Raw genomic sequence first — 15567 nt, 5'->3', positions numbered from 1 at the left:
TTAGTTTTCATTTACATAGCTTAACTTAGTTTTGAATTACGTTTGGTTGAGTTGTCAACTAACGTGAATTCAACGTGAAATCAGCAAAACATTTCACCACGTCATTGGATTTAGGTTCAAAGTTGGGTAAAAAAGACAAAATGACCTTATGTTGATGACTTTTTGCACATCCAATCGCGTTGATTCAACATAATCACATAGATTTTTTTGGTTGAAATGATGTTGAAACAACGTTGATTCACCCCATTTTTGCCCAGTGGGATGGGTCTGATTCTTGGTTCTGAGTTCTGCTTTTCTCCTCAGTTCCGGTTCAGTTCTGGAGGAGACTCTGGACAGAAGGGACCTCAGGTGTCTGCTCAGGAGGCCCAGATGCAAGCCATCATGCAACAGGCCAGGGTAAGGGTTACACACACGCACACACACACACACACACACACACCATTTTGTATCTCTCTTACAGTGCTGTTTTCTCTCTCCAGCTGGCGATGCGCGGTCCTACTGGCCCTATGGGTTTGACTGGTAGAACTGGTCCTCTGGTATGTACCAAAGTCTTCCTCAGTTTCCCCTCACACACACACACACAAACACACACCCCTGTCACATACACAGCCTGAGGAAAAATAATGATTGTGCTCATAGTTGATAAGATCCTATTAAATTGTAATTCAGATGCTACAAAAATAATAGTGTTTGGACTGTGGCCTGATCTGGGTCTACCATGACCTTTGTGTGACCTTTGTGTTTGTCCTCCTCCCAGGGTTCTCCAGGTGTGTCTGGACTGAAGGGAGATTCTGGAGAGTCCGGTCCTCAGGTAAGACAGATGGAAGGTTCTAGACGACTAGAACCACTGAAGGTTCTATACCACTAAAACCACTAGAACAACTATCCTGTCATTGCCAGCCCAAGTTCAGGGCTATGCTATAAACACAACTTACTTTGGTTATTTTATTAGGGCTCATTTTGGGGGGATTCTGTGGTAGGGTTCTCTTGTTGGGTTCTCCAGTAACATTCTTGATTGTTTCAGGGACCTCGTGGACCAATGGGTTCTCATGGACCCTCTGGGAAGCCTGGCAGAAGGGTAAGTGTAATTGGGAGTCTTGCACAGGAATTTTAGTTTGGCGTGCAGATTAGGATTGTTTTTAATGTATTGTATTGCTCTTGTGTTGTATGTTCACGCTGACTACTTCCTGCTGACCTCTTGACAGGTTCCCCTCGCAAAAGGTTTCTAACCTCAAAGGTCTTTCCTGGTTAAATAAATGTTAAATAAAAAATGAATAAATAAAAAGGATTGTGCCCTTCAGGAAGCAGGGTGAAGTGGGTGAATTGTAAATGTAACTTTTGATGGGTGTTGTAATGTAATGTATATATTCTGTGTTTCCAGGGACGTGCTGGATCTGATGGAGCCAGAGGCATGCCTGGTCAGACCGGAACCAAGGGAGACAGAGGGTTCGATGGTTTAGCCGGACTGCCTGGAGAGAAGGGACAAAGAGTAAGTCACACCCCTTTAAAAAAAAAATCGACATTGTATTTTCTAGTCCAGTGTATGTGTGTCTTTGCCAGTGTGATTGTCTGTGTGTGTGTGTCACTGATCTGTATTATGTCGGTTCATTTAGGGTGAAGCTGGACCCCATGGACCTCCCGGACCCACAGGAGAGGATGGAGAGAGAGTAAGCACCACCACACGTCCTATCTCCCTCCCGACATCTCTTATCATCTCTACCCAATTTCTCTCGCTCTCTATTTCTCCATCCTCCCACTCTGTGTGTGTGTGTGTACTCGTCCGCAAGTAAGTATGTCCGTGTGGTGTGTGTGTGTGTCCATTTGTGTGATTAGTAAGTGTGTGTGATCTAAGTGTCTGCCGTCAGTCATGTAAATTAGCCTCCTCCGCACACATCTCTCATCTCACACCATCACTCACTCCCCACTTGACTCAACCTACTGCACTACATAAAATGTAGTGTACATCTGTCCTCTCCTCCTTTCTGCTTCTTTCATACCTACTCTCTCCTCTACTCCAACCTCCCACTTCCTGTTCTGATCATGAAACTTCATGTCTTCAGGGAGACGATGGAGAGATCGGGCCACGGGGTCTGCCTGGTGAGCCAGTAAGTGTTGACCTTTTTAAGATGTCCACCACCTTGTCATTGTGACACTTACATCTCAATAAAGCATGTGTTGACATATACATTCTAGAAACAGGGTTTTACATAAAGTCCAGCTTTTAGTATATGTACACAGTTTTTTTGTACACAGGTTTAGTTACTTAGCTCGCTACCGTATATATGAATCTCAGAGGGTAGATTACTCTTGTTCACAGCCTGCTGTCCTCATGGCTGGTGGACAGGCTCCTATATGTCTACGGACAAGCTTCCCTTCCTCTCTGACAGGAATTCCCCTGTGGAGAGGAGAAATGAGACAGGCAGAGAGGAAGAGCGTTAGAGGAAGAAAAAGACTGGGAGAGAATCATTAGTGGTAAATTGTGTGGTGCAGTATTTCAGACACACCACCAGGGGGTGGTACACCACTTGTTTTCTCAGACATACTTGCTGTGAGAGGAAAGCACATTGAGCTATGGCACTACGATACAACTGAGAGCATTGAAAAGAGCAGACATCAAAGAATAGTGAAATCAATCTAGGATGGTACAGAGAGATTCAAGAAGCCTCAAGCACGCTTTAGATGAAAATCCATTATTCATTGTTGTGACAAGCTATTTTATAAACATAATTTATCTACAATTTATCAAAATTCTATATTTATTTGATCACTTTTGAAAAGGATCATGGTGTTGATGTTGTTTGAAACATATTTTGATAAATTGTTTCTCTCTCTCTCCAGGGACCTCGTGGTTTGCTGGGACCAAAGGGACCTCAGGGACCTCCCGGACAGCTTGTGAGTTTAGAACGCACGCACGCACACACACACACACATGCGTGCTCGCGCAAGCACACATACACACACACACACACACAGTCACACACACTTTCATTTCACACTCAAATTCAGATACAGATTTAGCAGATACATCATCCCCATAGAGGGAATTCATTTCTCCAGCTCATAGCAAAACGAACAAAAGACAGTACAAACAAAACAAAAATGATGTTTTATTGTCACATACACCGAATAGGTGCAGTGAAATGTGTTGTTTTACAGGGTCAGCCATAGTAGTACGGCTCCCCTGGAGCAAATTAGGGTTAAGTGCCTTGCTCAAGGGCACATCGACAGGGAAATACCACATACAATACCTCAACTACATCACAGGAGGTTGGTGGTACCTTAATTGGGGAGGACGGGCTCTTGGTAATGGCTGGAGCGGAATTTGTGGGATGGTATCAAATGCATCAAAAACATGGTTTCCATTTGCTTGATGCCATTCCATTCGCTCCGTTCCAGACATTATTCTGAGCCGTCCTCAGCAGCCTCCTGTGCACTTCATACATCAGATGATAAGAAGGGCTATGGCTGTAGATATGAAGCTATTTATGTCTCCCACTTTACCTTCTCTAGATCATTTGATGTGAGGGAAATCTCCCCTTTTTCCGATAGCATATTGGTTCAGATTGGTGAAGGTAATTGATATGGTAAAGTGCACCCAGAAGACTGCAGGAAACTCTACCTACGATGTATATCTCAGTCTATCACTGAAGCACTCCCCATCTTTATATCCTTATTCTCTGTGTATTAACCTGAGTGTGTGCTTTATGCATTGAATAGAGGCTTCATCTCATCTGACTGTGTGTTGCAGGGTGTGACTGGAATGGATGGCCACCCTGGACCCAAAGGAAACATTGTAAGTACTGTAGCAGTGTGTAGAAACGATCAGCTCAATTTGCTTCTGGCACACACCTCTCACACACACACTGTCTCGATCTATCCCCCAGGCTCAAACCATTACCTTACCTTGCTTCCAGTCTATTTCCCCATCAAATGCACACTACTGTTGTTGCATAAAGACTCATTTACTTACTCCCACACTCCCACATTGTGAAGACTCTCTTGTCATCTAATGAAGAATAGACCGAGTGTACTGAGTCCTGTTAGAGTCAAGTCCTCAATGGCCATCTGTGTTATTCCGGGACCATTTTGTAGGAGCAGTGTATCCGTAATGAGAGAATGCCTGGCTGGAGAAGACAGTGTCTCCGCTGGGGATGCTCCAATTAGGGAGAGAGATGGAAGATCCACAGTCTTTTCCCAGCCGCTCCGAACAGGGAACGTAATTGATTGTCAATTATCTGGGAGGCGAGGTGTTTGAGTTTGAGGTTCAGCAGTTACTTTCATTAGGAGAGAGAGTGTGTGTGTGGGAGGTGTTTATGTGTTTGTTTGAAAGAGAGAGGTTGAGAGCGAGAGGTGTGTGTGTGTGTGCATGCGTGCATGCGTGTGTGTGTGTGTGTGTGTGTGTGTGTGTGCGTGTGTGTGTGTGTGTGTGTGTGTGTGTGTGTGTGCATGTGTGTGTGTGCGTGCGTGTGTGTGTGTGTGTGTGTGTGTGTGTGTGTGTGTGTGTGTGCGCGCGTGTGTGTGTGTGTGTGTGTGTGTGTGTGTGTGTGTGTGTGTGTGTGTGTGTGTGTGTGTGTGTGTGTGTGTATGCGTGCATGTGTGTTCCCTCCAGCTAGAAAAGGCTGTGTGGTAGAAAGTAATAATGTAGTGATATTGACTCAATCAAGTCCACTCACTACACTACATTCTTCATTAATTTATACTCAGCTATATTTGGGTGCCGGTATTTAGTCGTCTACCTCTTAAACCTGCTCTGTCCACATATATCAGACTTACACCTAGTGATGTCCTGTGGATGAATGTAAACTAGGTGTTTTCTCCTTCATAGGGACCCCAAGGAGAGCCTGGCCCCAATGGACAGCAAGGAAACCCTGGTGCTCAGGTCAGTATTACATTTACATCATTTAGCAGACGCTCTTATCCAGCGCGACTTACAAATTGATCATCTTAGGATTCCTATTGGACAGGGTAGTCTCCCGAGTGGCGCAGTGGTCTAAGGCACTGCATCGCAGCGCTAGCTGTGCCACTAGAGATCCTGGATCGAATCTTGGTTCTGTCGTGACTGGGAGACCCATGGGGCAGCGCACAATTGGCCCAGGGTAGGGGAGGGAATGGCCGGCAGGGATGTAGCTCAGTTGGTAGAGCATGGCGTTTGCAATGCCAGGGTTGTGAGTTTGATTCCCACGGGGGGCCAGTATGAAAAAATGTGTATATATTAAAACATTTTGTATATCTAACTGTAAGTCGCTCTGGATAAGAGCGTCTGCTAAATGACTAAAATGTATGAGATTACAGCCTTCATTTATATGGTCATGCCCAATATGGCATTTTGACATTAGTCCATTGGTTGGATTGTCTGTCACTCTTGGACGTTCCTGTCTCATCCTCCAATGAGTTTATATTGACAATGTCCTTCCTCTCTCTCTCTACAGGGACTTCCAGGTCCTCAGGGAGCCATCGGGCCCCCAGGAGAGAAGGTAGCCCTGGCCCCTGGCCACTGAAACATATAACTACACCATTGTGTGATGTGAACAGTATTGTGACCCTACTGTCTTATACTCCACTGTATGTCTGTCTGTCATCTGAGTATCTCTGACTTCCCCTCTCTCCTCCTCTGCTCTCCTCAGGGTCCTACCGGAAAACCAGGACTGGCAGGAATGCCCGGAGCTGACGGACCCCCGGTAAGTGTGTGAACTAACTCTCCAGAACATACTACCCACCTCCTCGCAGGGAACATCTGTGCTATCGCCAGGTGGTCCTTGGAAGATGGCAGGTGGTGGGTGGGAGAGAGAGAGAGGAATGTGTGTGCATGTGACAGACAGTGTGAGAAAGTGAGTGTGAGAAAGAGTGGAAGTAAGAGAGACGGAATGGAAGAGAGAGAGAGATAGCTAGATGAGAGCAGCGTCTGTCGCTGTATTCCCCCAAGAAGCCCCATGATCCTCCTTGGCTTTGATATCTATGTTGAGTGGTAATGCCACTCTCTCCCTCTTTCATCTCCCTTCTTCTCCCTCTCTCCCCTTTTCTCTGTTCTATTAGTCTCCACCCCCCCCCCCCCATATAATTTGATAGTTATGCCACTCTCTTCCCCTCTTTTTTCGGTCGACTTCTATTTTCTGCCGCTTAAGTCTCCATCCATCCCTCTCTCTCTCTCTCTCTTTCTCTCCTTTCTGAAACCCTATCAGTGGACAGCTTTGTTATCAGCTTTGTCATCTCAAGGGAACATAATCAATTTCCCTCAGACCTTTTTCACTCAACATGCTAAATAGTGTGTGTGTGTGTGCTGTGTGTGTGTGTTCTTCCAAGAGTATTGAAACTGAAAACTCTTTTCTTAAAGAGGTTCTATAATATCCCATAGTGCTTGTAAAATACTGGGCATTAAAGAGACATCCCAAATGAGATTGAACTCTGAAGGCTTTTATTCCAAATGGCCTTTTCCACTATCATACAGTACATCCTGGCTTTGTTTTATTGTGTAATAGGAGTAAAATATTTATGATCGAATGCTAATGATCCTGGGTCTACTGTTAATTTTGCTGTTAATAATTCATAGGGTCACCCTGGAAAGGAAGGACCCAATGGAGAGAAAGGACATTTGGTAAGCTTCTTCTCTCTTTATAGGTATTATGTTCTTGTTCATTATCTTTTTTATAGGATCTGTTTCTCCCTTTGTCTTTTACTTGTAGTTCTTGCTCTCTCTTTCTCTCTGATTCTCTCTCTTTTCTCTCTCTCTCTGTATCGCTCTCTCTGTATATCTCTCTCTCTTCTCACTCACTGTATTTTTTGCTCGTATTCTTCACCTGGATTTGCATATAGAATTTACATTAATGTAAATGACTCTCTGTAACAAGCTTCTATCCACACATGTATCATCCTGCAGGGTCCCAGTGGCCCTCAAGGCCCAATCGGTTATCCCGGGCCCCGAGGCGTGAAGGTGAGTTTTACGCCCCAACGTCTCATCTGCCCCATGGCCTAATTCACTCCTAATACACTACCCCATCCTTAGAGCACATTATATCAATGGAACTCTCCCATTGGTCTGATCTGTCATTAGGTAAAGCAGTATAATTCTTAGTCCCACTGTCTTTTGAATGCTATTGTATAATGAACTGAAACTGAACTTAGTATGCATTAAAATAGGCCTAGTTAACGGTTATGCTGTTTCATAATATTAGAGTAGGATTTTGGACTGAACAAAACCCCATCTGTGACATGCGCATGGAGTCAATATTACAGCAAATCACAAACCTGTTTTCCCCCAATTACCTTCTGTTACCAGAAGTACTTATTTAGGCTCATATATCCACACGACAAGTGGGTAAACCAGCGCAGCTAAAGTAGTTTGAGCCCATTGATTTAAGTGTTGAGGTTAATCTATGTAAAGTTCATCATAACTCAGTTGAGAGGGTCAGGGTTGATGGGTCGGGTGGCTGAGCTAAGCATGCGTGGCTGTAGCTCACACTCACACTCTCGCTATGGCCCTGGGAGTGATCACACTGCCTCTTGACCCTCAGTAATAACTAGCTGATTTAAGCAGAGACACATGAAGGCAAGAGGACTCACATCAAATGGCCCTTGCAGAGAGGGGTTAAGGGGCCAAATGAATTACACCACCCACTGATTGTGTGTGTGAGACTGGTGCATGCTTATGGCTCATAGCTCTTGGCGTGTGCTCTCCAAAGCGTTCCCCACGGATAGTGTTAGAGAGAACAGGCTCTGTGACTGATCCTGCTTTAATGAAAGGACAACCAATGGGATAAAAGATAGATAAAGGAGGAGGATGCTGTTTGTTTCCAGCGCCACAGGGTACCATCAGTTCCACCCCAAGCTAATAGCTTTGTTATCATAGAGCTCCAATCGATATAATTCTTTATAGAGTTTAATGAGACACGGCATACTTACAGTTGAAGTCGGAAGTTTACATACACTTAGGTTGGAGTCATTAAAACTAGTTTTTCAACCACTCCACAAAAGTCTTGTTAACAAACTATAGTTTTGGCAAGTCGGTTAGGACATCTACTTTGTGCATGACACAAGTAATTTTCACAACAATTGTTTACAATTATTTCACTTAGAATTCACTGTATCACAATTCCAGTGGGTCAGAAGTTTACATACACTAAGTTGACTGTGCCTTTAAACAGCTTGGAAAATTCCAGAAAATGATGTCATGGCTTTAGAAGCTTCTGATAGGCTAATTGACATCATTTGAGTCAATTGGAGGTGTACTCTGGATGTATTTCAAGGCCTACCTTCAAACTCAGTGCCTCTTTACTTGACATCATGGGAAAATCAAAAGAAATCAGCCAAGACCTCAGAATTTTTTTTGTAGACCTCCACAAGTCTGGTTCATCCTTGGGAGCAATTTCCAAACGCCTGAAGGTACCACGTTCATCTGTACAAACAATAGTACGCAAGTATAAACACCATGGGACCACGCAGCTGTCATACCGCTCAGGAAGGAGATGCGTTCTGTCTCCTAGAGATTAACGTACTTTGGTGCGAAAAGTGCAAATCAATCCCAGAACAACAGCAAAGGACCTTGTGAAGATGCTGTAGGAAATAGGTACAAAATTATCTATATCCACAGTAAAACGAGTCCTATATCGACATAACCTTGATAGGCCGCTCAGCAAGGAAGAAGCCACAGCTCCAAACCAACAAAAAAAAGCAATACTACGGTTTGCAACTGCACATGGGGACAAAGATTGTACTTTTTGGAGAAATGTCCTCTGGTCTGATGAAACAAAAATAGAACTGTTTGACCATAATGACCATCATTATGTTTGGAGGAAAAAGGGGGTTCCTGCAAGCTGATGAACACCATCCCAACTGTGAAGCACAGTGGTGGCAGCATCATGCTGTGGGGGTGCTTTGCTGCAGGAGGGTCTGGTGCACTTCACAAAATAGATGGCATCATGAGGAAGGAAAATGATGTGGATATATTGAAGCAACATCTCAAGACATCAGTCAGGAAGTTAAAGCTTGGTCGCAAATGGGTCATCCAAATGATGAAAGAAATAAAAGCTGAAATAAATCATTCTCTCTACTATTATTCTGACATTTCACATTCTTAAAATAAAGTGGTGATCCTAACTGACCTAAGACAGGGAATTTGTGCTAGGATTAAATGCCAAAATTGTGAAAAACTGATATTAAATGTATTTGGCTAAGGTGTATGTAAACATCCGACTTCAACTGTAGTTATCTTTCAGCCTTAGTTGAGTGTGTTAGTATTTTAAGCATTCAGATTAAGTTCAGTGTTGATACTAATGAAGCCCCAGTTGGTAGAGTGTGGTTGATGTTGGCTGAAAGCACCGTGCTTCAGACATACTTGCTCTCTAATCTCTGTCTCTCCCTGTCTCCCTGTCTCCCTGTCTCCCTGTCTCTCTCTCCCTCTCACTCCCTCTCTCTCTCTCTCTCTCTTTCGCTCTGTCTCTCTCTCTCTCTCTCTCTCTCTCTCTCTCTCTCTCTCTCTCTCTCTCTCTCTCGCTCTCTCTCTCTCTCTCTCTCTCTCTCTCTCTCTCTCTCTCTCTCTCTCTCTCTCTCTCTCTCTCTCTCTCTCTCTCTCTCTCTCGTCGCTCTGTCTCTCTCTGTCTCTCTCTCTCTCTCTCTCTTTCGCTCTCTCTCTCTCTCTCTCTCTCTCTCTCTCTCTCTCTCTCTCTCTCTCTCTCTCTCTCTCTCTCTCTCTCTCTCTCTCTCTCTCTCTCTCTCTCTCTCTCTCTCTCTCTGTCTCTCTGTCTCTCTGTCTCTCTCTGTCTCTCTCTGTCTCTCTGCCTACCAGGGAGCCGATGGTGTACGAGGCCTGAAAGGAGGAAAGGGTGAAAAGGTACAAAATTAGCATGTGTGTCTGATCTCTCCCTTCTGTTAGAGTGCTCAAATAAAAAATGCATCAGTCACACATGATAATAATGATAGTGATGATGGTTCTAACAATGATGGTGATGATGAAGGTGATTATGATTATGAAAAACCAAAGTTCCAAAGGCTGGGCCTAATATTGTGTATAAGAGGTCATACAATACGTTTTGTAGTGATTCCTATGTTGTAAATGTGATGTAAATAATATTTGTTGGTCCGTGGTGTGTAATGAGGAGCAAACAGACACTGCACTTGACACATTTATGAAATTGCTTATTCCAGTTACTAATAAGCATGCACCCATTAAGAAAATGACTGTAAAAACTGTTAAATCCCAGTGGATTGGTGAGGAATTTAAAAAATGGTATGTTTGAGAGGGATGAGGCAAAAGGAATGGAAAATAAGTCTGGCTGCACAACCGATTGGCAAATGTATAGCAAATTGAGAAATCATGTGACTAAACTGAATAAAAAGAAGAAGAAACTACACTATGAAACAAGGATAAATGACATAAAGAATGATAGGAAAAAGCTTTGGAGCACCTTAAATTACATTTTGGGAAAAAAGACAAACTCAGCTCCATCATTCATGGAATCAGATGGCTCATTCATCACAAAACCAACTGATATTACCAACTACTTTAATAATTTTTTAATTGGCAAGATTAGCAAACTTATGCATGACATGCCAGCAACAAACGCTGACACTACACATCCAAGTATATCTGACCAAATTATGAAAGACAAGCACTGTAATTTTGAATTCCGTAAAGTGAGTGTGGAAGAGGTGAAAAAAGTATTGTTGTCTATCAACTATGACAATCCACCGGGGTCTGACAACTTGGATGGAAAATTACTGAGGATAATAGTGGACGATATTGCCACTCCTATTTGCCATATTTTCAATTTAAGCCTACTAGAATGTGTGTGCCCCCAGGCTTGGAGGGAAGCAAAAGTCATTCCGTACCTAACAATAGTAAAGCCCCCTTTACTGGCTCAAATAGCCGACCAATCAGCCTGTTACCAACCCTTAGTAAACTTTTAGATATTTTTTTTGACCAGATAAAATGCTATTTTACAGTAAACAAATTGACAACAAACTTTAAGCATGCTTATAGGGAAGGACATTCAACATGCACAGCACTTACACAAATGACTGATGATTGGCTGAGAGAAATTGATGATAAAAAGATTGTGGGGGCTGTTCTGTTTGACTTCAGTGCGGCTTTTGACATTATTGATCATAGTCTGCTGCTGGAAAAATGTATGTGTTATGGCTTTAAACCCCCTGCTATATTGTGGATAAAGAGTTAACTGTCTAACAGAACACAGAAGGTGTTCTTTAATGGAAGCCTCTCCAACATAATCCAGGTAGAATCAGGAATTCCCCAGGGCAGCTGTCTAGGCACATTACTTTTTTCAATCTTTACTAATGACATGCCACTGGCTTTGAGTAAAGCCAGTGTCTATGTATGCGGATGACTCAACTCTATACATGTCAGCTACTACAGCGACTGAAATGACTGCAACACTTAACAAAGAGTTGCAGTTAGTTTCAGAGTGGGTGGCAAGGAATTAGTTAGTCCTAAATATTTATAAAACTAAAAGCATTGTATTTGGTACAAATCATTCACTAAACCCTAAACCTCAACTAAATCTTGTAATAAATAATGTGGAAATTGAGCAAGTTGAGGTGACTAAACTGCTTGGAGTAACCCTGGATTGTAAACTGTCATGGTCAAAACATATTGATACAACAGTAGCTAAGATGGGGAGAAGTATGTCCATAATAAAGTGCTGCTCTACCTTCTTAACAGCACTATCAACAAGGCAGGTCCTACAGGCCCTAGTTTTATCACACCTGGACTACTGTTCAGTCGTGTGGTCAGATGCCACAAAAAAGGACATTGGAAAATTGTAATTGGCTCAGAACAGGGCAGCACGGCTGGCCCTTGGATGGCCCTTGGATGTACACAGAGAGCTAATATTAATGCATGTCAATCACTCCTTGCTCAAAGTGGAGGAGAGATTGACTTCATCACTACTTGTATTTATGAGAGGTATTGACATGTTGAATAAACCAAGCTGTATGTTTGAACTACTGGCGCACAGCTCGGACACCCATGCATACCCCACAAGACACGCCACAAGAGGTCTCTTCACAGTCCCCAAGTCCATAACAGACTATGGGAGGTGCACAGTACTACATAGAGCCATGATTACACAGAACTCTATTCCATATCACGTAACTGATGCAAGCAGTAAAATTTGATTTAAAAAACAGATACAAATACACCTTATGGAACAGCGGGGACTATGAAGCAACACAAAAATAGGCGCAGACACAAGCATACACACACACGATAGCATACACACTATACACACACGTACACATGGATTTTGTACTGTAGATATGTGGTAGTGGTGGAGTAGGGGCCTGAGGGCACACAGTGTGTTGTGAAATCTGTGAATGTATTGTAATAATTTAAAAAATGTATGAACTGCCTTCATTTTGCTGGACCCCAGGAAGAGTAGTTGCTGCCTTGGCAGCAGCTAATGGGATCCATAATAAATACATAAAAATACAAATGGTATATGTTGCCAAAGCCCATAAATATCAGGCTGTCCTACTTCTCTTTGGTTAAATAAGATCTAGCATTTCTATGGCAACAGGGACCGCCAAAAGCAATTTTACCGGTGTGTGTGTGAGAGAGAGAGGGATGTGTGTTTTTTGTGTTCACACGTTTGTTTGTGAATGCCTTTGTGAGGGCGGATATGGCTTTTCACTGCTCTCCAAAACAAATTACATTCTCAACACCTTTTCTTTCTCCTGTTCCTTTCTTTCTCTCAGGGAGAAGATGGATTGCCTGGCTTCAAGGGAGATATGGGAATCAAGGGTGACAGGGTGAGGCATTTTGTTCGAGTTTTTTTTGTCAAATGCTGTCCACATATCTGGACGTTTCAGAACACATTTATATCCAACAGAGTATAAGCAAATACATTCATCAATCTGGCTGGGATTTAGTGTGCCTTTTGATAGGCTGATGATGAAGAAAAAACATTAGGCTAGTTGTCATTGGCTGATGATTTTGGCTAGTGCACAGTTGATCCTAATTTCTCTGGTCCAAAATGAGGCGACCTTTACTTAAACTGTTTGATTGTATTGATCCCCTACTGTCTCTCTGTCCCCCGATTGGCCCGAAGTCACTGTGACCGCTGAGTCAGTGTGGAATTATGGGTAATGAGCAAACACTGACCGAACGTCTCTGTTGCCAGTTCTGGGGGTGTGTGTGTGTGTGTGTGTGTGTGTGTGTGTGCGCATGCGTGCGAGCTAGTGTGTGTGTGCTGTTTCCGTTTGCGTGTGTGTTTTCCTCTCAATCCCTCTCTTCCATCTCTCCAATTACCTCTTGACATCTATCCAACCTCTCTGAGATTAATAGAACAGAGAACTGGCAGGTAAAGATAGAACTAGAAGCCCTCTCAAAACTAACAGTGTCAGTCAGAGATTTACGTTAAACTGTTCAAGTCACCTCAATACCCCTTGAACAGGGAGACACAAGGAGTAGCTCCCCTACTTTAAACACAATACCCTCAATCCCTGAACAGGCCATCTTGAGAGGAGTGGAGAGATAGAGAGCGAGAGAGGCAGAGAGAGAGAGAGAGCGAGCGACAGGGAGAAGAGAGAGAGAGAAATCGATGAGAGGAGCTTAAACCCCTTCAAAACAGAGAGAGAAAAGACAAGGGGCTTCTTTCTGTCTTCCTCTGGAGATGTAGAAGCCTCTGATGAAAGAGAGGGGGAAGAAAGGAGAAGAGAGAGGGATTTGAGAGAGCCCTGTGCTCGAGAGGAGAGGAGGCAGGAGGCTCCGGCATGGACCGGAATGTAATTGTCTCCTTGTGTTGCGTGCTTATGAGTGTGTGTGCGTGTTAGAGAGCGAGAGCTGAGTCTGCTTGATTAACTTTTTAGAATGTGTGAGTGTCAAGCTGGAAGAGACAGAGTTTTTGTGATGACTGTGATGTGTGTGTGCATATGTAAGTGAGCGCATACGCGTGAAGTGTGTGTGTGTGTGTGCCTGCGAGTGTGTGTGACGGCGAGTGTACGGGGGACCGTTCATGGTCCACTGGGTCAGCACGGTAACGACTGGTTGTCAGAGCCAGTTTGTACCCTGCCGTTTAGAGTTGTGCTCTGCCTCATAGCAGCCTCAGCGCAGCACAACTAACCCACCAAAGGATGAATACACTTAAAGAGGGAGGAAATAAAAGTCCTCTTATATCACACAGTCAGCTTAACAGACAGACAGACAGACAGCAGGGAAAATGGCCTCATTTTGATTCCTTAAGCAGTTACTGAGCATCAGAGACTGAGCTGCTAGACACTCACTGTCTGAAGGGTTGGACCCGGAGGAGCAGGTGTCATCACTGAAAAAGTGACTGAAACGATGTGAGGGTGAGACGATGTCATGACTGAAAAAGTGACTGGAACAATCTGAGGATGATATTGCAGTTTGCTGTGCCTGTAAGAACAAGTGAATGACAGTGACTGGAATGATGTGGGTATGCTAGTGCATTCCAAAGGCCTGGACCTGGGAAGCAGGTGTCATGGCTCTATGATATGACATGACACGATGCACTCGTAGAAAAAAAGGGTTCCAAAAGGGTTTCCTTGGCTGTCCCCATACGAGAACCCATTTTGGTTCCAGGTAAAACCCTTTTTGGGTTCCATGTGGAACCCTCTGGAACCAAAAACAGTTATTCAAAGGGTTCTCCTATGGGGACAGCCCAAACAAACTTTTTTCTGAGTGTAAGTCAAGATAGAAGATATGGTATGATTCGATTAGTAAATCAACCACATAGAATGCCACAATATGTGATTCTAGGATATGATACAACATGATACTCTGAGAAATAGTATGACACAATATGAGATGCCCCTGAAAACTCTGTAACCTGGTTATGTGTGTTATCCAGGGTGAGCTGGGACCTGCAGGACCCAGAGGAGAGGACGGACCTGAGGGGCCCAAGGGTCGCTCCGGTCTCCCTGGAGATGCTGGCCCTCTCGGACCTAACGGTGAAAAGGTGAGTCGTCTTTGTCCTTGTGACAAACTTCACATACACTGTAAGTAATGGTGACCAACTCCTCATACACTGTAGAACCAAGTGTTTAGGATCTGAACACATATCGAAACATTTTTCTGTAACCATTTTTAAACACTGGAGAAGACAGGAAGATAGATGGAGGAGATACACAGGACTTAATTAATACTTAAACCCATGACATACAAGCAAAATCACTTTGTGACAACTGTAGATGTACAAAAAGGCTTTATAAATAAATGTGTTTAATTGGTTGATTGATTGATTGATATACTGATCGTGACTTTGTTTTGTGATTTGTGTTCCTCTCTCTCAGGGCAAACTGGGTGTTCCAGGGTTGCCAGGATACCCAGGAAGACAAGGACCAAAGGTAAGTCCCCTTTTCCTCCCAGAATCCCTTTCTTTCTCTATCTTTATCACAGTGGACACTTCAAGGAGGCACATCTGAAGGCCCCTTGATTGAACATGGCGTTAGTGATGGACTGGTCTGACTGGCCAGCGGGGCACCTCTCTGACGCAGGCGGGGCGCAGGGCGGACATGTTTGAACCTCCCTGATCAAAGAGGGCAGGATTTAGCCATGCCTTTTAGTGTCAGACAGACGCCCACTGCCCGACCGCTACC

The 15567-nt window shown here is 43.8% G+C and overlaps 1 protein-coding gene across 1 annotated transcript in view; it reads left to right on the top strand.

The window, feature by feature from the left end:
* Positions 1–15567, top strand: part of LOC311099389 (collagen alpha-1(V) chain-like) — a 140575-nt gene that overhangs the window by 107685 nt on the left and 17323 nt on the right. The window contains 18 exon segments of the mRNA XM_084140090.1: positions 304–396; positions 480–536; positions 758–811; positions 1025–1078; positions 1382–1489; positions 1614–1667; positions 2061–2105; positions 2839–2892; positions 3749–3793; positions 4826–4879; positions 5430–5474; positions 5625–5678; positions 6548–6592; positions 6875–6928; positions 9779–9823; positions 12706–12759; positions 14820–14927; positions 15262–15315. Coding sequence (XP_083996216.1) covers positions 304–396; positions 480–536; positions 758–811; positions 1025–1078; positions 1382–1489; positions 1614–1667; positions 2061–2105; positions 2839–2892; positions 3749–3793; positions 4826–4879; positions 5430–5474; positions 5625–5678; positions 6548–6592; positions 6875–6928; positions 9779–9823; positions 12706–12759; positions 14820–14927; positions 15262–15315 — 1077 coding nt within the window.

The sequence above is a fragment of the Coregonus lavaretus genome (assembly GCF_964263955.1).
Source record: "Coregonus lavaretus genome assembly, chromosome: 24".
NCBI lineage: Eukaryota > Metazoa > Chordata > Actinopteri > Salmoniformes > Salmonidae > Coregonus > Coregonus lavaretus.
Note: the sequence above shows the minus strand (reverse complement) of the source record. Positions and strands in the feature narration are given on the sequence as shown.